Source organism: Oncorhynchus gorbuscha, linkage group LG07, assembly GCF_021184085.1.
Source record: "Oncorhynchus gorbuscha isolate QuinsamMale2020 ecotype Even-year linkage group LG07, OgorEven_v1.0, whole genome shotgun sequence".
NCBI classification, from domain to species: Eukaryota; Metazoa; Chordata; class Actinopteri; order Salmoniformes; family Salmonidae; genus Oncorhynchus; species Oncorhynchus gorbuscha.
Window position 1 is genome coordinate 32892006 of NC_060179.1, and position 17349 is coordinate 32909354.

Below are 17349 nucleotides of genomic sequence, written 5' to 3' on the forward strand. Positions count from 1 at the left end.
AGTAACACAGGAACACATGTATGTCATACTTCAACCTGAATTCAACGCATGGCAGTTAAGAGACTTGTATAAATGTGCTGAGGCAGTAACACAGTAATGTACATCAGGGACATGGCTCTAATTTAATCTGGTTCCATTAAAAAATTAAACCGTAAATGACAAATGAAAACTGATTTCAAGTCTTAATCTCTTTTCTGCGAGGACGGATGAGGATGTCTGCCTTCATAATTCCATGCAGGATTGAGGGGAAAAATTGTCAAGTGCTCGTTTGATAGATCAATTTACGGTTGGCGCTAACGGTCTTGCTCTCTTTCTAATATGATGCTATTTCATTCCTCTTTTTCGGTCTAACAGCAATCTATGGCACGCTTGATCTGCTTTTCATTTGATGTGTCATGACATTCTGCTTTAAGTTCTGATGAAGGGGAGACCTCCTAGGCGAGAGAGAGAGAGAGAGAGAGAGAGAGAGAGAGAGAGAGAGAGAGAGAGAGAGAGAGAGAGAGAGAGAGAGAGAGAGAGAGAGAGAGAGAGAGAGAGAGAGAGAGAGAGAGAGAGAGAGAGAGAGAGATATGCTATTATGTCAAATCATTTTAATGGTTATTATCAGGGCATTAACATACGTTTTTTAAATTTCAGTATCCACATAGTAAATGTACTTGTTAAAGTCAACATGCTTTAAAGTGTTGTAATTCCTCAGCCTCACATACTGTAATGAAATAGTATTCTGGTAAAGTATTCTTGTGGTAAAAATAAATGGTGGTATTTCCCTTAATCACAGGGAAAAAGGACAAATGATTTATTTGTGAGAACAAGCACATACTCCTTCCTAGCGTGGAGCAACAATGGAGGAACAATGTACTCATATGTCATCCATAGGAAGACAATGGCGTTATTGGACTACTCTGACGCTTGGTTCACCTTTGGGGAGGTTTCTGTTCATGTCCTAACCTTCTCTCTTTGACTTCCTTCCCCTTTCTCAAACTGTGCAGCCTTGCCAACCAGTTTTCAACCCAACTTGTAAAAAAGGGGAGGAAAGACTTTGAAACTACTCAAATACTGAACAACCACAGCAAATTGTCCAGTGTAAAAAAAGAGTGTTGAGTCTGTCGACCCTTGTAGTGTAAAGCCTTATTCAAATATTTCCCAGAGTGGCTTGACAATCGAGTAAATTGAGTTACCACCCATGACTGTATTTGTTTGTGACAGAAACATCATTGTTGCATTCATCCATTTTTGTTGTACAATGGACTTCACCAAGTGGGATCCTATGTGAATATGTTATGCACTCACGGGGCATGGCGAGGACATCCGCGTGCCCCCGACCAGGCTGCCGCCAAGAAGAGTCGGTGAGGCACATGCTCTGGGAGTGCAGAGCCGCCAGGGACCTGTGGAAGGAAGCAGGCCCCCTGATCTCCTCGTGTCTGCCAGCAGGGGAGGACCTAACACCTCAGCTCGTGCTGTATGGGGTGGGCCGAAGGCCGATTCCATCAAAGACCTTCACCAAGCTCTGGCCCACCCTCACGTGCCTGAAGGAAGCACTGTGGTCCTCCCGTAACCTGCTGGTAGCGAAAAACGTAGAGACCACCCCCCAGGCAGTGGCCATGGTAGCCACGGAAGCCCTGGGGTGGTACGAAAGGAAGGGGGCCTCGACCCCAGGCGAAGGGTCCCCCACAACACCCTAGGTCCCGGCGGCCACGGCCTGACAGCGCTGCGGCGCCTAGGGCGATGCGCCTAGGGGAGGGATCTCCTCTGGGCCCCGAAGGACGGGACGATGATCTATTCAGAAGAGCAGGATGAGGTGAGCTTGATAAAGACTCACCCCGCTCCTGTACAAGGGACCGAAGACAGCTTCTTAACAAAGTGGCTTTTTAACATGTTTTTCATGCCTTAAAAATGTTTTACCTTTGTTAGATCATCAGCACACATTTTAAATGGCTTTTACAGATTTGATGTTTTTACAAAGAAAGTACTTTTATTCATTTGTTTTCAAATGGCAAATTTAAATGTAACAAATGATTTGATGTTTTGATGTAAAAAATGTACAAAGGAATTGTAATAAAACATTTTCATTCATGATTGTTTTCATTGATTTTAACAACCACTGAGTGTTAATTTAACTCTTTACAGTGTTGATTTAACTCTTGAATCAACACTAGAAATGTTACACTGAAAAATCAACACTAGTTAACACTGGCCAATTTGCTTTGGGCTATGAAAGGGACACATCTGCAGGCTTCCATACATTTCAAGAACCATTTAGAATTCTGAAGAACTGTAGATGCCATGTCAAGAACCCCACACTTAACTCAAAGGTTAAGGTAACATACTGTACTTTAAATAAAGTAACTTACAGCTTACTGGCTGACAGTAAGCTATCTTGAAAACAACTGGATTATTTTACTGTGTAATGTTATATTTGACATAGTGTGAGTGCTTGTCTGCAGCAGGGCCTTTTGCATATTTTTGGGTGGGGGACTCTTGAACTTTAAAAAAAGATTGTTATTGTTCATAACACACACACAGGAGCAGAAATGTCATTACGCTTTGAAACTGCTGTCATAATTTTTAAATAAGTCATAATTTTAAAAAAAAATCTCAATTAACACATTAGAGATCATTTTATGCCAAATCAATTTGCAAGTGAAAGTGTATTGGATGAAATTAAGATGTTTAGCCAAGGGATTAACCAAAATAGTTCAGTGGATTTATCCAAATTATCAGCCAAGAAGTTAAAAAAATATGGCTAGTGTTTGCTCACTAGCTGCTGGAACTTTGTCGAATGCAATACCACGGGTGAATCATTGTTTTCATGCAAATTGGCTACCGAAATTAAGAGTGTGACTTCTTAACCTAGAGCTAATTTGGCAGGCAAAAAGCACATACTGCATTAATGAGATCGGATTTATTTTCAATTAAGTTGAATTAAAATCATTTTTAAAGTAATTGTTTACTGTATATGTCTCCAGGAAGTTTTCTGTGTTGTTTTTGTGATTTTAGGTACTGCGGATACACAGAATGAGTTAATCATCAGGATTCTTATTTGCACTTAGGCACTGTTGAGGGGATTAGGGTTCTGGTTGCCATCCAAATATCAGCTTCAAAACACCTTCTGAAACATACAGTAAATGGATTTCTTTGTTTCTGACAAGATTGTTACTGTGTGTATTCTGACAACAATGGAGTCACTGTTGATAGACACACCAAACAAAGGAAACATATAAACATATTTCAAATCAAATCAAACTTTATTTGTCACATGTGCCAAATACAACGAGTGTAGACCTTACTGTGAAATGCTTACTTACAAGCCCTTAACCAAGAGTGCAGTTTCCATCTACCATGATAATTTATTTGATATAATTCTGTTATTAGCATTGAACATGTACACTGAGTAAACAAAACATTAAGAATCCCTGCTCTTTCCATGAAATAGACTGACCAGTTGAATCTAGGTGAAAGCTCCGATACCTTATTGATGTCACTTGTTAAATCCACTTCAATCAGTGTAGATTAAGGGGAGGAGACAGGATTAAATAAATATTTTTACATCTTGAGACAACTGACACATGGATTGGTTATGCGTGCCATTCAGAGGGTGAATGGGCAAGACAAAATATTTAAATGCCTTTGAAAGTGATATGGTAGTGTGTGCCAAACGCACAGGTTTGTGTCAAGAACTCCAACGCTGCTGGGTTTTCACACTCAATCGTTTCCTGTGTGTATCAAAAAAATAGTCCACCACCCAAAGGACATCCAGCCAAATTGACACAACTGTGGGAAGCATTGCAGTCAACATGAGCCAGCATCCCTATGGATGACGTGTCCCTAATGGTTGGTATACTCAAGTGTATATTTGGACAAGGCAAATTCTCCAGTGTCTGGCTGACTTGGTTTTTACCAATCTGCCTGGAAGGTTTGTACTGGAGTGGATCTTTAAAAGATCACCTGCCAGAATTTACGTCGGGCCTTTACGAACTATCACACTAACTAGGCCTGCCTGTTGAAGTAGACCTGTGTAAAATGTACAACTTGCTTAATCGGAATGACTTTTGAATAAGTTTGTTTCGTTTTCAATTGTATGTTTGCTCACTTTGTTTGAAGTAATTCACTGGTTTACGTATCCTACTCCACCCTTACACGAATGCAGACAGACAGCACGAACGCAAGCGCCAGACTCGTGTGGCTGTCCTGAACGAGGGGGCGGTGGGGTGTCGTTGCGTCATATCACCCGCCTCGCTCTCATTGGCCGACACTACTCACCCGACACAGCTGTGATTGTTTTCTGCAGAGGAAGTCTGTCTCTGCTATGAGGTCTGCTGTTAGGAATTATATAGAAGCTTTTTCTCTCTCTCACCCAAACGATGATGTGACCAAACACCGTGATAACAGTCTGAGAGCAGCAAAACGCACAGCATTGTCGGATGAACAAAATCGGGTCTCGCTCGATCAGACAGTGTGAACGTCTGGAGAACAAGGTAAGAAGAGATTATATCTGCAATTATATCTGCTTTGCTATTGTCAATTGATAGGATAATCATAGCGAGATTGTGGTAAATCAGTTTGAGAAAAGCATGGGCTACAAAGGTCAGTCTGCTCTAGACACAAACAGTCTTCGATTAGATCCAATTTAATGAGGCATACCTGTGTTAGCTACAATCTAATAACGCATCTGTTGTTCTCCAGCGCTGAAGTGCCAAATGCCAAGACCAGAAGAACACTGCTGGAGACGCTCTTGTACATCGAGGGTGGAATCTAAGAATTATTATAGGGAAAACTGGGTCGCATCGAAGGCTGAAGAAATGATGTCAATTATCACATCAGTGCTTAGCAATGTATACGGCTCGCTGCACAGTGTGCAAACAGCAAACTTAATCAGACGGGGTCTAGTCCTTTTCACCGTGGGAGTATTTCTTGCATTGGTGCTCAACTTGCTACAGGTTCAAAGAAATGTGACTTTGTTTCCCGAAGAGGTGATGGCAACTTTGTTTTCATCGGCGTGGTGGATTCCCCCTTGCTGCGGCACGGCAGCTGGTGAGTTGTTACTTTTCCAAAAACCTATAGTTTATCATTCTGTCTGAGTGAATAAGATTGCTATGTAGGCCTACTTCTAATTTGGAGAAAGGAATGTGAATTGGGCTTTTAGGGGGGAGCTTGTGTGTTTCATGATGCCATTACAGGCTACCAACTATAACCTGGACTACATAATAATTTAGTTTTTTTCCATCATAATCATTGTTATTATCCATTATGTAAGTGTTCTCGCAGCCACGAGGTCATTAAATGATGAGTGTTTTGTCTGGGAAAACCATACAGTAGTATTTATATTGCCCTCCAATGCTCCAATAGGCTTCCCTAGAAACAGCCGGACATAGAGAGTCATTATTGGTGTGCTGTGTTTTCATTGGCTGCTTTCATAACGGGTGAGCTGTGGAGGCGGTCCATAATTGGCTGTTGCCTCGAACATGCCACTATCGAAAAAGAGAAACAAGGAAGTCGTGTGCACTGTGCAGTCAGAATGAAATAAATTATTTTCACCACCAACCCGTCCCCCATGTTCTTGAGAAGTAGGATACAGTGGTTCACACTTAAAAGAAATACAAATGTAAAAACATTGAGACAATTGATCCAACGTTTTTAATTCAGTGATATACTACAATGTTCCAGACTTATCTTTTATCACTCGGTTGCAGACATGTTTGTGCAAGGACTGATAAGAGAGAAATAATCATGTGTGCCTGAAAGTGAAACTAGAAAGCAATCATGTTGTTTGTTTCATTTCTGCCATTTTTTTAACCCCCAAATTGAAACTCAAAGAAATTCAGAATGTTCAAGCCCTTAAAACAACATGAGCCAGTTTGATTTGTATGTAGGCTATTCAGTGATGTACTAACTCAAATGTCCTTTCTGCAGCTGTTGTTGGCCTGCTATACCCCTGCATCGACAGCCATCTTGGAGAGCCCCACAAGTTCAAAAGGGAATGGGCCAGTGTCATGAGATGCATTGCAGTATTTGTTGGCATCAACCATGCCAGTGCTGTATCCTTTCTATAACAATGTCACAATGTGCACACTCTCATGTTATCTCAATCAAGAGACGGACTGACACATATTTACACCAGTGATGTTTAGCACGTCCAGAGCTTAAACAAGGGTGTTGTGGACTAATTCATGTGTAATACATAGATGAGTAATATTCTTTGATTAGTTTGATATACACTCCTTTTGGGGGCCATGAGCAAGATTTGGTCGGGAGCCCCCCACCCCCACCTTGCAGGCAAAACATTTTAATGCCCCCTCTTGACAATGAATTTTGTTTATTTTTTAGTGCACAAATGTATTTTCTGCAATTCTTCACATTTTGCCATAACGTATTCCATGTTCATATGATATCTGTGTGAAAAATCAATGGGGGCCCCTGGAGGTCAGGCCCCTGAGCACATGCCCTGCATGCCCGGTCGTTAATTTGGTGATGATTAGGCCTACTGCAAGGTTTAGATAGCTGGCGAGACTACCTTACCTAGCAATTGAGTGACTGGCATAACAAGTGAAAAACTGCTGATGCGCTACCAAATTTTTGTAAGTTGAGACCCCGATGGGGTTCCTATTTTTAGGTTGAGGGCCCCCATGCGACCTCTGGGCCAAACACGCAGTATGTAGTCTGCGTATAGGAAGAGGCGGCACTGTACACTCCATTGTTGTTTTGCTACTTTTACGGCCTTGAAGGCAATTCATTAATCTAGTGTCAGTGGGACAGTGGATGGAAGTCCCAACTGCATTCCTGCTTGTTTTGACTCCTTGACATACTTTAAGTATGTATGGAACTTACAGTTGCTTCAAACATACACTGCTTGTGCCACCCACACCAACGCTTTGCCGCAACAGTCAAACAAATACAATCTTTTTTTGAAACACATTTTGAAACGTATTTTAAGGGATTCTTTACTGAGCAGATACTGAGAGAGGATCACAGATAGGGAGAGGTTGTGTCAAAGGGCAGTAAGCTAGATTGGAACCTATGCAAACAAATAGTCTTATTTCGCCCTTAACTGCTCCATCTCACAGAAACTAGACTTTGCCAATAATGTCCAGCTGTCCCTGACCCTGGCTGCCCTTTCCCTGGGATTATGGTGGACGTTTGATCGCTCGAGGAGTGGCTTTGGCCTGGGCATTGGGACGGCATTCCTTGCCACCGTTATCACACAGCTGCTGGTCTACAACGGTGTATATCAGTAAGTCAAATCATGCTTTTATTTTTCCATGTTACTCTAAGAGCCAATTTATGCTTGATCCGAAAATGTGGTCAGAGACTCCGTATGGATGGTGTGATGCAATTATTATATTACGGCGCCTCCAGAGTCACGCAGAGACCAAATTGAGCTCTGTGCTGCATCGCTGTGCACCTCCCAAATGTTGTAACAATGCAGAGGTCTCCGTATATACAGCTAAAGTCAGACGTTTACATGCACCTAAGCCAAATACATTTAAACTGTTTTTCACAATTCCTGACATTTAATCCTTGTAAAAATTCCCTGTCTTAGGTCAGTTAGAATCACCACTTTATTAAGAATGTCAAATGTCAGAATAATTGTAGAGAGAATGATTTATTTCAGCTTTTATTCCTTTCATCACATTCCCAGTGGGTCAGAAGTTTGCATACACTCAATTAGTATTTGGTAGCATTGCCTTTAAATGGTTTAACCTCTCTAGGGTACGTGGGATGCTAATGTCCCACCTGACCAACATCCAGTGAAAGTGCAGGGCGCCAAATTCAAACAGAAATCTCAAAAGTAATTCCTCAACCATACATGTATTAAACACCATTTTAAAGATAAACTTGTTGTTAATCCCACCACAGTGTCTGGTTTCAAAAAGGCTTTACGACAAAAGCATACCATGCGATTATGTTAGGTCAGTGCCTAGTCACAAAAAAACAGCCATTTTTCCAGCCAAAGAGAGGAGTCACAAAGAGCAGAAAGAGATCAAATTAATCACTAACCTTTGATGATCTTCATCAGATGGAACTCAAAGGACTTCATGTTACACAATACATATGTTTTGTTCGATAAAGTTCATATTTATATCCAAAAATCTCTGTTTACATTGGTGCGTTGTTATGTTTAGCCTCCAAAGCATCTGGTGAAAGTACAGAGAGCTACATCAATTTACAGAAATACTCATCATAAATGTTGATGAAAATACAACTTATGCATGGAATTAAAGATGTACTTCTCCTTAATGCAACCACTGTTTCAGATTTCAAAAACACTTTACGGAAAAGCACACCATGGAATAATCTGAGTACAGCGCTCAGAGACTAAAACAAGCAATACAGATACCCGCCATGTTATGGAGTCAACAAAAGTCAGAAATAGCATTATAAATATTCACTTACCTTTGATGATCTTCATCAGAATGCCTGCCATATGAGTTCTGTTATACTCACAGACATCATTTAAACAGTTTAAGAAACTTCAGAGTGTTTATCCAAATCTACTAATAATATGCATATCCTTGCATCTGGGCCTGAGTAGCAGGCAGTTTACTCTGGGCACTCTTTTCATCCGGATGTGAAAATACTGCTCCCTACCCCAAAGAAGTTAACTTGGGTCAAATGTTTCGGGTAGCCTTCCACAAGGTTCCCACAATAAGTTGGGTGAATTTTGGCCCATTCCTCCTGTAACTGAGTCAGGTTTGTAGGCCTCCTTGCTCGCACGCTTTTTCAGTTCTTCGCACAAATGTTCTATAGGATTGAGGTCAGGGCTTTATAATGGCCACTCCAATATCTTGACTTTGTTGTCCTTAAGCCATTTTGCCACAACTTTGGAAGTATGCCTGGGGTCCTTGTCCATTTGGAAGACCCATTTGCGACAAAGCTTTAACTTCCTGACTGATGTCTTGAGATGTTGCTTCAATTTATCCACATCATTTTTCGTCCTCATGATGCCATCTATTTTGTGAAGTGCACCAGTCCCTCCTGCAGCAAAGCACCACCACAACATGATGCTGCCACCCCCATGCTTCACGGTTGGGATGGTGTTCTTCGGCTTGCAAGACTCACCCTTTTTCTTCCAAACATAACAATGGTCATTATGGCCAAACAGTTCTATTTTGGTTTCATCAGACCAGAGGACATTTCTCCAAAAAGTACAATCTTTGTCCCCATGTGCAGTTGCAAACAGTAGTCTGGCTTTATGGCGGTTTTGGAGCAGTGGCTTCTTCCTTGCTGAGGGGCCTTTCAGGTTAAGTTAATATAGGACTCGTTTTACTGTGGATATAGATACTTTTGTACCTGTTTCCTCCGGCATCTTCACAATGACCTTTGCTGTTCTGGGATTGATTTGCACTTTTCGCACCAAAGTACGTTTGGACAGAACGCGTCTCCTTCCTGAGCGGTATGACGGCTGCATGGTCCCGTGGTGTTTATACTTGCGTACTATTGTTTTGTACAGATGAACGTGGTACCTTCAGGCATCTGGAAATTGCTCCCAAGGATGAACCAGACTTGTGGATGTCTACAATTTCTTTTCTGAGGTCTTGACTGATTTCTTTATATTTTATTATGATGTCAAGCAAAGAGACACCGAGTTTGAAGGCAGGCCTTGAAATACATCCACAGGTACACCTCCAATTGACTCAAATGATGTCAATTAGCCTATCAGGAGCTTCTAAAGCCATGACACAATTTTCTTTTAAAGGCACAGTCAACTTAGTGCATGTAAACTTCTGACCCACTGGAATTGTGATACAGATAAGTTAAATCATCTGTAAACAATTGTTGGCAAAATTACTTGTGTCATGCACACAGTAGATGTCCTAACCGACTTGCCAAAACTATAGTTTGTTTACAAGAAATTTGTGTAGTGGTTGAAAAACTAGTTTTAATGACTCCAACCTAAGTGCATGTAAACATCCGACTTCAACTGTACCTGTAATGGTAGGTGGGGGCGAAAGGTCCTGTATATAAACACGGAAACTCACTTCCTTGACAACTTCCTTCACAACAGCTCTGCGAAGCACAGTAAGTATGAATGCTCTGACTTCTGCAAAGGCCTTATCACAGCAAATGCTGCACGGCCAATGCAGACGTCGGACTGACCATGCAGCACGAACTGTAAAAAATGCATGGATAGTATATTTTGGTGAGATAATAATAATATATGCCGTTTAGGAGACTCTCTTATTCAAAGAATACATTTTTCATATGGGTGGCAGCAATAGGGAATGAACCCATATTCCCAACGTTGCAAGTGCCATGCTCTACCAACTGAGCTACACAGGACCATATTATTATGTTATTATACAACGGGTGGGTCTAATCCTGAATGCTGATTGATTAAAACCGCTTCCAGCCGGTGTCTATTCCACAAGTTGCCACAGGCATTTTAATTTACTCTGTTCCATCTGACTGCGAAATCCATTGTCTCATCAGCCCAGCCAGGCAATTTATAAATTTGATCTCCACTATAAAATGCATCAAGACATTATCTCACATTTCTATTAGACTAACATTTAGTTTTCAACAGTGGAGATTTGTATAAATCTTGCTGTCTGTCTCTCCAACATTTGCAACATTGTTTCAATATTTAAATTCGATCTCATGTTGACTTATAGTAATGAACGTGTCAGGACGAGACAGGCAGAGTCAAACAGTCAATCATGAATCAGCTGGCATCATTTTTATGGATTTATACAGAAAATGTCAATTGATAAAAGGTAAGACAAAACCCAGCTAATTGGCAGTCTTTCTAGCTTCAGTTTGAAGTGATTGTAAACCTATGACTGTGTTGTTGGCTAGCTCCTCTGAACAACATTGTCTTGACGAGTGAGCACATCTTCTATTCCAGGTGAAATCGCTCCTCATTAGCTCATTGTTATGGATGTATCCAAAAACAAATCACTAGTAAACTGCTTATGCAAATGCAGCTACTTTGCTGTTATTCTGTCTTCACTTTTTGACTTGACTGTAAGTTAGCCGTAGTTGGCTAGGTAGCAAGCAAGGCATAAGAACGTTGCCAGCCAGTATGGCAATGGAACATTTAGAAAGAACGACTGGGTCGCGTCCATAGATACAGAACAGCAACCTTATATTTGTGTCGGGACTATATCTTCTGGAAGGATTAAATAGTATGAATAAATTAATCAAAATAATGTTTTTAATGAAAATATGTCCATTATTTGAATATGTGTTGGTAACCCATTGTATAAAAGTGATAATACCCTCAAAGCCAGTATTTGGAGGATATATTGGCACGGTTTGCAACAACACCTACCTTTTCGTGGACATTATGGTATCATTTACTTACCTCATAGTTTGAGAATAGCCAGTGAATCAAATGAGGTGTCTTTTAAAAAAAGATATATATCTGCTTTGTGAATGACGTATTTAAGTATATTTTCTGGAACTGGTCCCAGTCACTTGATTCCATCAAAGAGGATCTGACTGATGAAATGAAAGCAATTCTTTTGGAGTCCCCCATGCCTCTACGCCCAATTATTGGCCCTCCTACCTGCCTCTGTGGAACCTCTTCAAAAATGTCCTAGGAAGGAGGAGCACTCTGTTGCTTCAGTGAGGGTTCTTACAAAGAGCTGAGTTCAAAAGGCCTCCGCAGCTTCTGTTGAGTGAAGGGAAGAGGGAGAGAGATGAGATGGAGAGGCAAGATGATTTTATATTTTTTTACCAAACTTTAATAATGCTGCTTTTCCCCCTTCCCGAGATCTGTGTTTAAATTGCCTTTCCTGTTTTAGGACTCGACACGTGTCTTATTTGAGGCTAGATTTGACTAATGGGGCAGATATTTCATTTAATCTGATGTATTTTTCTCCCTCTCCTGTAGATACACATATCCAGACTTTCTGTATGTGCGCTCTTGGCTTCCATGCATATTCTTCTCGGGGGGAGTGACTGCAGGAAACATAGGACGCCAGCTAGCCATGGTAAGTCCTGCCCCCCACACACACAATTTTCTTAGTCATTCTTCTGGATTGTAAAACACATGAACACATTGACACAGCACATTGACATGTTCATGTGGTAGAAACTTTTGTGAGAGGAAAAAGCCTGACACCACAGTGTCGGCTATAATGCCTTTACCAGGTGTACTGCCGAAGTCGGCCCTTATTCTGTGTAGAATCCGTCACGGTCATGTCCGTTATTCAGTTCTGACTCAATTAACGTGTGAAAACAGATTAAGCATGTTTTGTTTTTCACAGTAGCGAGCCAGTCTTCGAGCCAGTCCTAGAGCCAAATGTGTATCAAAGGGTCATTTTCAGCGTGTTGTTTTTGTTTGATGGGGTTTGAAATGTTGGCAGTTGGCACGAGCCCTTGCTTGCTCTTCCTTTCTTTTTTTTCTCACTCTTGATTGCTCTCTCTCTCTGTGAGATGGATTAAGACTGTTTAACTTTCATTCAGTCTTTTCAAACTTGCATCTTCATGTTTCTCGATTAACTAGCGGTTGAACTGTTGAGACGCTGACTAATACTTTTTGATATCTGACACACACAAACTTTTAAAAATGGCTCCACCCAGGTTTTGGGCTTCAGAGAGTTTGAAATGGCTGAAATATTGTCTTAATAAATAACATTATTGAAAGTGCTAAAAGCAATGTGCTGTTCCTTTTAGTACTTCATCAGTAGCCTATAGCTGTTTATGGAGCCAGTTATACTGTATATAACTGATTGTATAAGGGAAAGTATATTAACTTAGAACAGGGGCTCTGTTCAGTTTTGGGTGTATGTTCTACATATGCTTAGCACATGAGTGAGTGCTCTGACTGGATGTTCTAAATCGAGAGGAACGAGTGAGAGGGAGCACTTTTTCTTCCAGAATGTATACAGTTAAGGGAGGCCTAGAGGAAGGAATATCACATTTGACTACAACCCCAACGTAGGAGAATCTTCTCACAGCTATGCCTATACATAGGACCCCATGATCCACTGTAGAATAGTCTTATAGTCTACCGTAAAGGACTCGGAACTGAGCCTTAGGTAAAAGTCATCAATAATGTTCTTCTCTAATCCCCATTGTGGATGATACACTGAGTGTACTAAACGGAACGCCCGGATAGCAAGGACCCATAACAAGGAAAGGTTGAAGGGCAGCACCATAGGAGTTAGTCGTAACAGTATGTCTGTGTCCCAAATGGCACCCTGATCAAAAGTAAGGTGCAAGGTGCCCTTTGGGACGCCGACATCACCACTATACCACCTATATTTGCCATTATAGAATAAAACGGCATATTAGTGGTCAAAATTCAGAATAAAATAGCATCTACACTGAGTGGACAAAACATTAGGAACATGCTCTTTCCATGAGACAGACCATGATCCCTTATTGATGTCACCTGTTAAATCCACTTAAACAAGTGTAGTTGAAGGGGAAGAGACAGGATAAAGAATGATTTTTAAGCCTTGACAATTGAGACATGGATTGTGTATGTGTGCCATTCAGACAGTGAATGGGCAACATAAAATATATAACTGCCTTTGAATGAGATATGGTAGTAGGTGCCAGGCGCACCAGTTTGAGTGTGTCAAGAACTGCAACGCTGCTGGGGTTTTCACGCTCAACAGTTTCCTGTGTGTGTCAAGAATAGCCCACCCAAAAGACATCCAGCCAACTTGACACAACTGTGGGAAGCATTGGCGTCAACATGGGCTAGCATCCCTGTGGAATGCTTTCGACATCTTGTAGGGGCCATGCCACAACGACTTGAGGCTGTTCTGAGGGCAAAAGGTGGTGCAACTCAATATTAGGAAGGTGTTCCTAATGGTTTTGTACACTTAGTGTACAATTAAACAATAAGGCCCGAGGAGGTGTGGTATATGGCTAATATACAGACAACGCAGATTGTCTGGATACAGCCCTTGGCAATGGTATATTGGTCATATACCACAAACCCCAGAGGTGCCTTATTGCTATTATGAACTGCTTACCGACGTAATTAGAACAGTAAAAAGTTATGTTTTGTCATACCCCTGGTATACAGTCTTTCAGCCAATCAGTATTCAGAGCTCGAACCACCTGGATTATAATATTATCATATATGCCATTTAGAAGATGCTTTTATTGATTGAGACATTGTACATGATATTTGAACATGGGATTTCCCCTCTCTCCCTTCAGGGTGGTGTAGAGAAACTGCACAACGACTGAACAGAGATCAGCTGAAGAGGAGCGAGAAGAACGGCAACCAATACGGAGAACCAGCATAATGGAAACAAGTCCGACATCATGGGGAGAGACATTTTAGTTTGAAAGAAAACAGACTCTTATTTTTTTTTTGCTACTTTTCTGTGCATTATAACAAAGAGCTAGCCAGAATCTCCTTTACCTAATGTGCCATGACTTCTGTACCTCCTGGTGGCCAAAATACCTTTCCCCATCCCTGTTCGGGTCCAGATAGCATGAGGTTATAAGTTGGCCACTAGGATATCCGTGTTAGGGTCCAGATAGCATTAGGTTATCAGTTAGTTGCTAGACTATTCCTGTTCGGGTCCAAATAGCATTAGGCTAGCAGTTAGCCACTATGCTATCCCTATTAGGGTCCATGTAGCATTAGGCTAGCTTCTAGCCACGAGCTCTTCACTCACTATGTCAGGACAGTATTTGACCTTCCAGTGCTTCGAAATGAAAAGTTAACTGGTTTCAGAGTGAACTTTTTGCTTTTTGCTGGTGTGTGAGTGCACGCGTGCGTGTGGATGTGTGCAAGTCTTGACAGAAAAGACGAGGAAAAAATGTGGAGCTAAATGTTTGCTTTTTTGTTATGGCCGAGTACAAAATTATCATAAAAGGGAAATGTTTCAGAGCTGTGCAAAAATGTCTGACACTCACAGAGACAGTGACTAGCAGTATGTCACCTGATGACATGTATTGTATGTTCCCGATATTGTATGTAATTCACCAAAATAAGTATTTATCTCTGAGAAATTAGAATGCCAACACCTATAACTCCCAAACCAAATACATGAGATCGCAGATGATGTGACCATGTTTTGAACGAATGTACCATGATGCTACAATAAGTTAGCATATTCATAGTTGCAGTAAAATAAGTAATGATAAAAAAAGGCACCTGAATATGATCTGGTGTGAAGCTCACCTTTTGGCTGACTTCCTGGACATGGTGTGCTACCTGGACTTGACCTATGAACCCTCAGATTAGTATATGAATGGTTGATTTTCCATTTAAAGTTTTCCAGACTAGGCATTAAAGTTTGGGAACATACATTAAGAGAAGGAGAGAGCACAGGACATTTTTATTACGGCCTAGAGGATTTGCAATCTGTGATTGCCCTTGTATTATACAATTGAGTGCTTTTGTCACTACCATACCAGTTCAGTTGTATTACTTGTACATAATTATATATTGCTTACATGTATAATATCTTCCCTTTATAATCAGACCGGTATTACCACACTTTACCTATTTAGTTTGATAGTTGGGGGTCTAGAGGAATAAAAGTGCAATCACATATATACTTGAGCCGATTATTCTTCCGTATTTATTATTTCTGTAAATGGTTAAGAGGTGAAACTCTGGAATTATATGCAGTGTGGATATAGAAAATTAGCAGGAAAATTAGCAATAACAGCAGTGTTTGTAAAAAAATAAAGTGTCAGAGATTACTTGCCTTCTTAGACTGTATACCAATGACTATTCTCACCGTGAGAAGACAAAAAAAACATTGTGTCAAACCGTTTGTAAAAAATCTCGTAGTAGTTCAATATTCGTAAATGGGAAGACGGATGTATTTATTATTCTTTTTTGTTGGTGATGTATAGATCACAGAGAGTTTGGTTGGTACACCTGGTTCGGTTTGAATCTTTGTTCAAGTTCAGGCATGTGTCCCAAATGACACCCTATTCCCTATAAATTATGTGGGCACTTCCATGGGGCAGAATTCAGCGTGTTGTTTTGATTTTGGATGGCCAGATTGCTAGCGCAAATGACAAACTGCCACGTGGGGAATCGTAAGTGGCTCGTTTCAGCTCTTTTTATCTTGTTCTTTAATACGTGTTTTGATTGATTTCATGTCAGTGCTAATATGGCCAAAATATGCCAACTAGCTAACCAACAACTGTAACGGTGTACTTCAGAGACGACAAGTGCTCATTGTGCAAATATATTTGTTTTCAATAAACATTGTAGAAGAAATATAGCTCACATGTTGTCAACAATATAAGCCAACCCAATCTGCTTTGCCCCATAGTTGCGCACTCGTAGGTTTTGTCGTTAAACAACCAACCCGTCTACGTAGTGCACTACTGAACAGCGCCCTTATGGCCCTACTATATAGGGAATAAGGTTCCATTTGGCAAGCAGTCCAGGTGTGTTGCTGGGAGAAAAGATAGCTTTATTATTGGGGTGGTTGAAGCACCTATTATTTCAATATGTAGAGAGTGAGTGTGTGTGTTTCTCTTATGTCAGCTGTGTGTAATTTGTATTACCTTGAATCCAAGTGGAAAAATAAAAAAGAAACTCCTAGTGATGTGTGTGCTTCTACTTTGTTGCGCCCACATATCTTAGCAGAAGGAAACTAGACAGATACAATATGCTTTGTGTGCAGTAATCTTTTGAGCCCAATGCATGCAGTATTTGTATGAGAGTTTACCCCTTTGGTAACGTTACCATCAGAAAATGTAATTAATACAAACAGACAAGGTATGCAAATGTGACATAAATAAAATAAAAACACCTTCCTAATATTGAGTTGCACCCCCTTTTTCCCTCAGAACATCCTCAATTCGTCGGGGCATGGTCCCTACAAGGTGTCGAAAGTGTTCCACAAAGATGCTGGCCCATGTTGACTCCAATGCTTCCCACAGTTGTGTCAAGCTGGCTGGATGCCCTTTGGGTGGTGGACCATTCTTGATACACATGAGAAACTGTTGAGTGTGGAAAAACCCAGCAGTGTTGCAGTTCTTCATACACTCAAACCGGTGTGTCTGGCACCTACTGCCATGACCTGTTCAAAGGCACTTAAATATTTTGTGTTGCCCATTCACCGTCTGAATAGCACGCATACACAATCCATGTCTCGATTGTCAAAGCTTAAAAATCCTTCTTTAAACCTGTTGTGACTAGGGGGCAATATTTTCATTTTTGGAAAAGTAACGTACCCAGAGTAAACGGGATATTTTGTTAGGACAAGATGCTAGAATATGCATATAATTGACAGCTTAGGATAGAAAACACTCTAAAGTTTCCAAAAATGTAAAAATATTGTCTGTGAGTATAACAGAACTGGTATTGCAGGCGAAAGCCTGAGAAAAATCCAATCCGGAAGTGCCTCGTGTTTTGAAAGCTCTGTGTTCCAATGCGTCCCAATTGAGCAGTGAATGGGCTATCAA

General features: G+C 40.9%; 1 protein-coding gene across 1 annotated transcript; it reads left to right on the top strand.

Moving 5' to 3' along the window:
• The first annotated feature begins 4258 nt into the window (after nt 1–4258).
• On the top strand, nt 4259–16483 carry LOC124039815 (insulin-induced gene 1 protein-like). The gene is made up of 6 exons (XM_046356228.1): nt 4259–4475; nt 4684–5031; nt 5911–6035; nt 7062–7228; nt 11834–11933; nt 14122–16483. The coding sequence occupies exons 2-6, from the start codon at nt 4698–4700 to the stop codon at nt 14149–14151; spliced, it is 756 nt and encodes a 251-aa protein (XP_046212184.1). The 5' UTR covers nt 4259–4475; nt 4684–4697; the 3' UTR covers nt 14152–16483.
• Nucleotides 16484–17349: the final 866 nt, after the last annotated feature.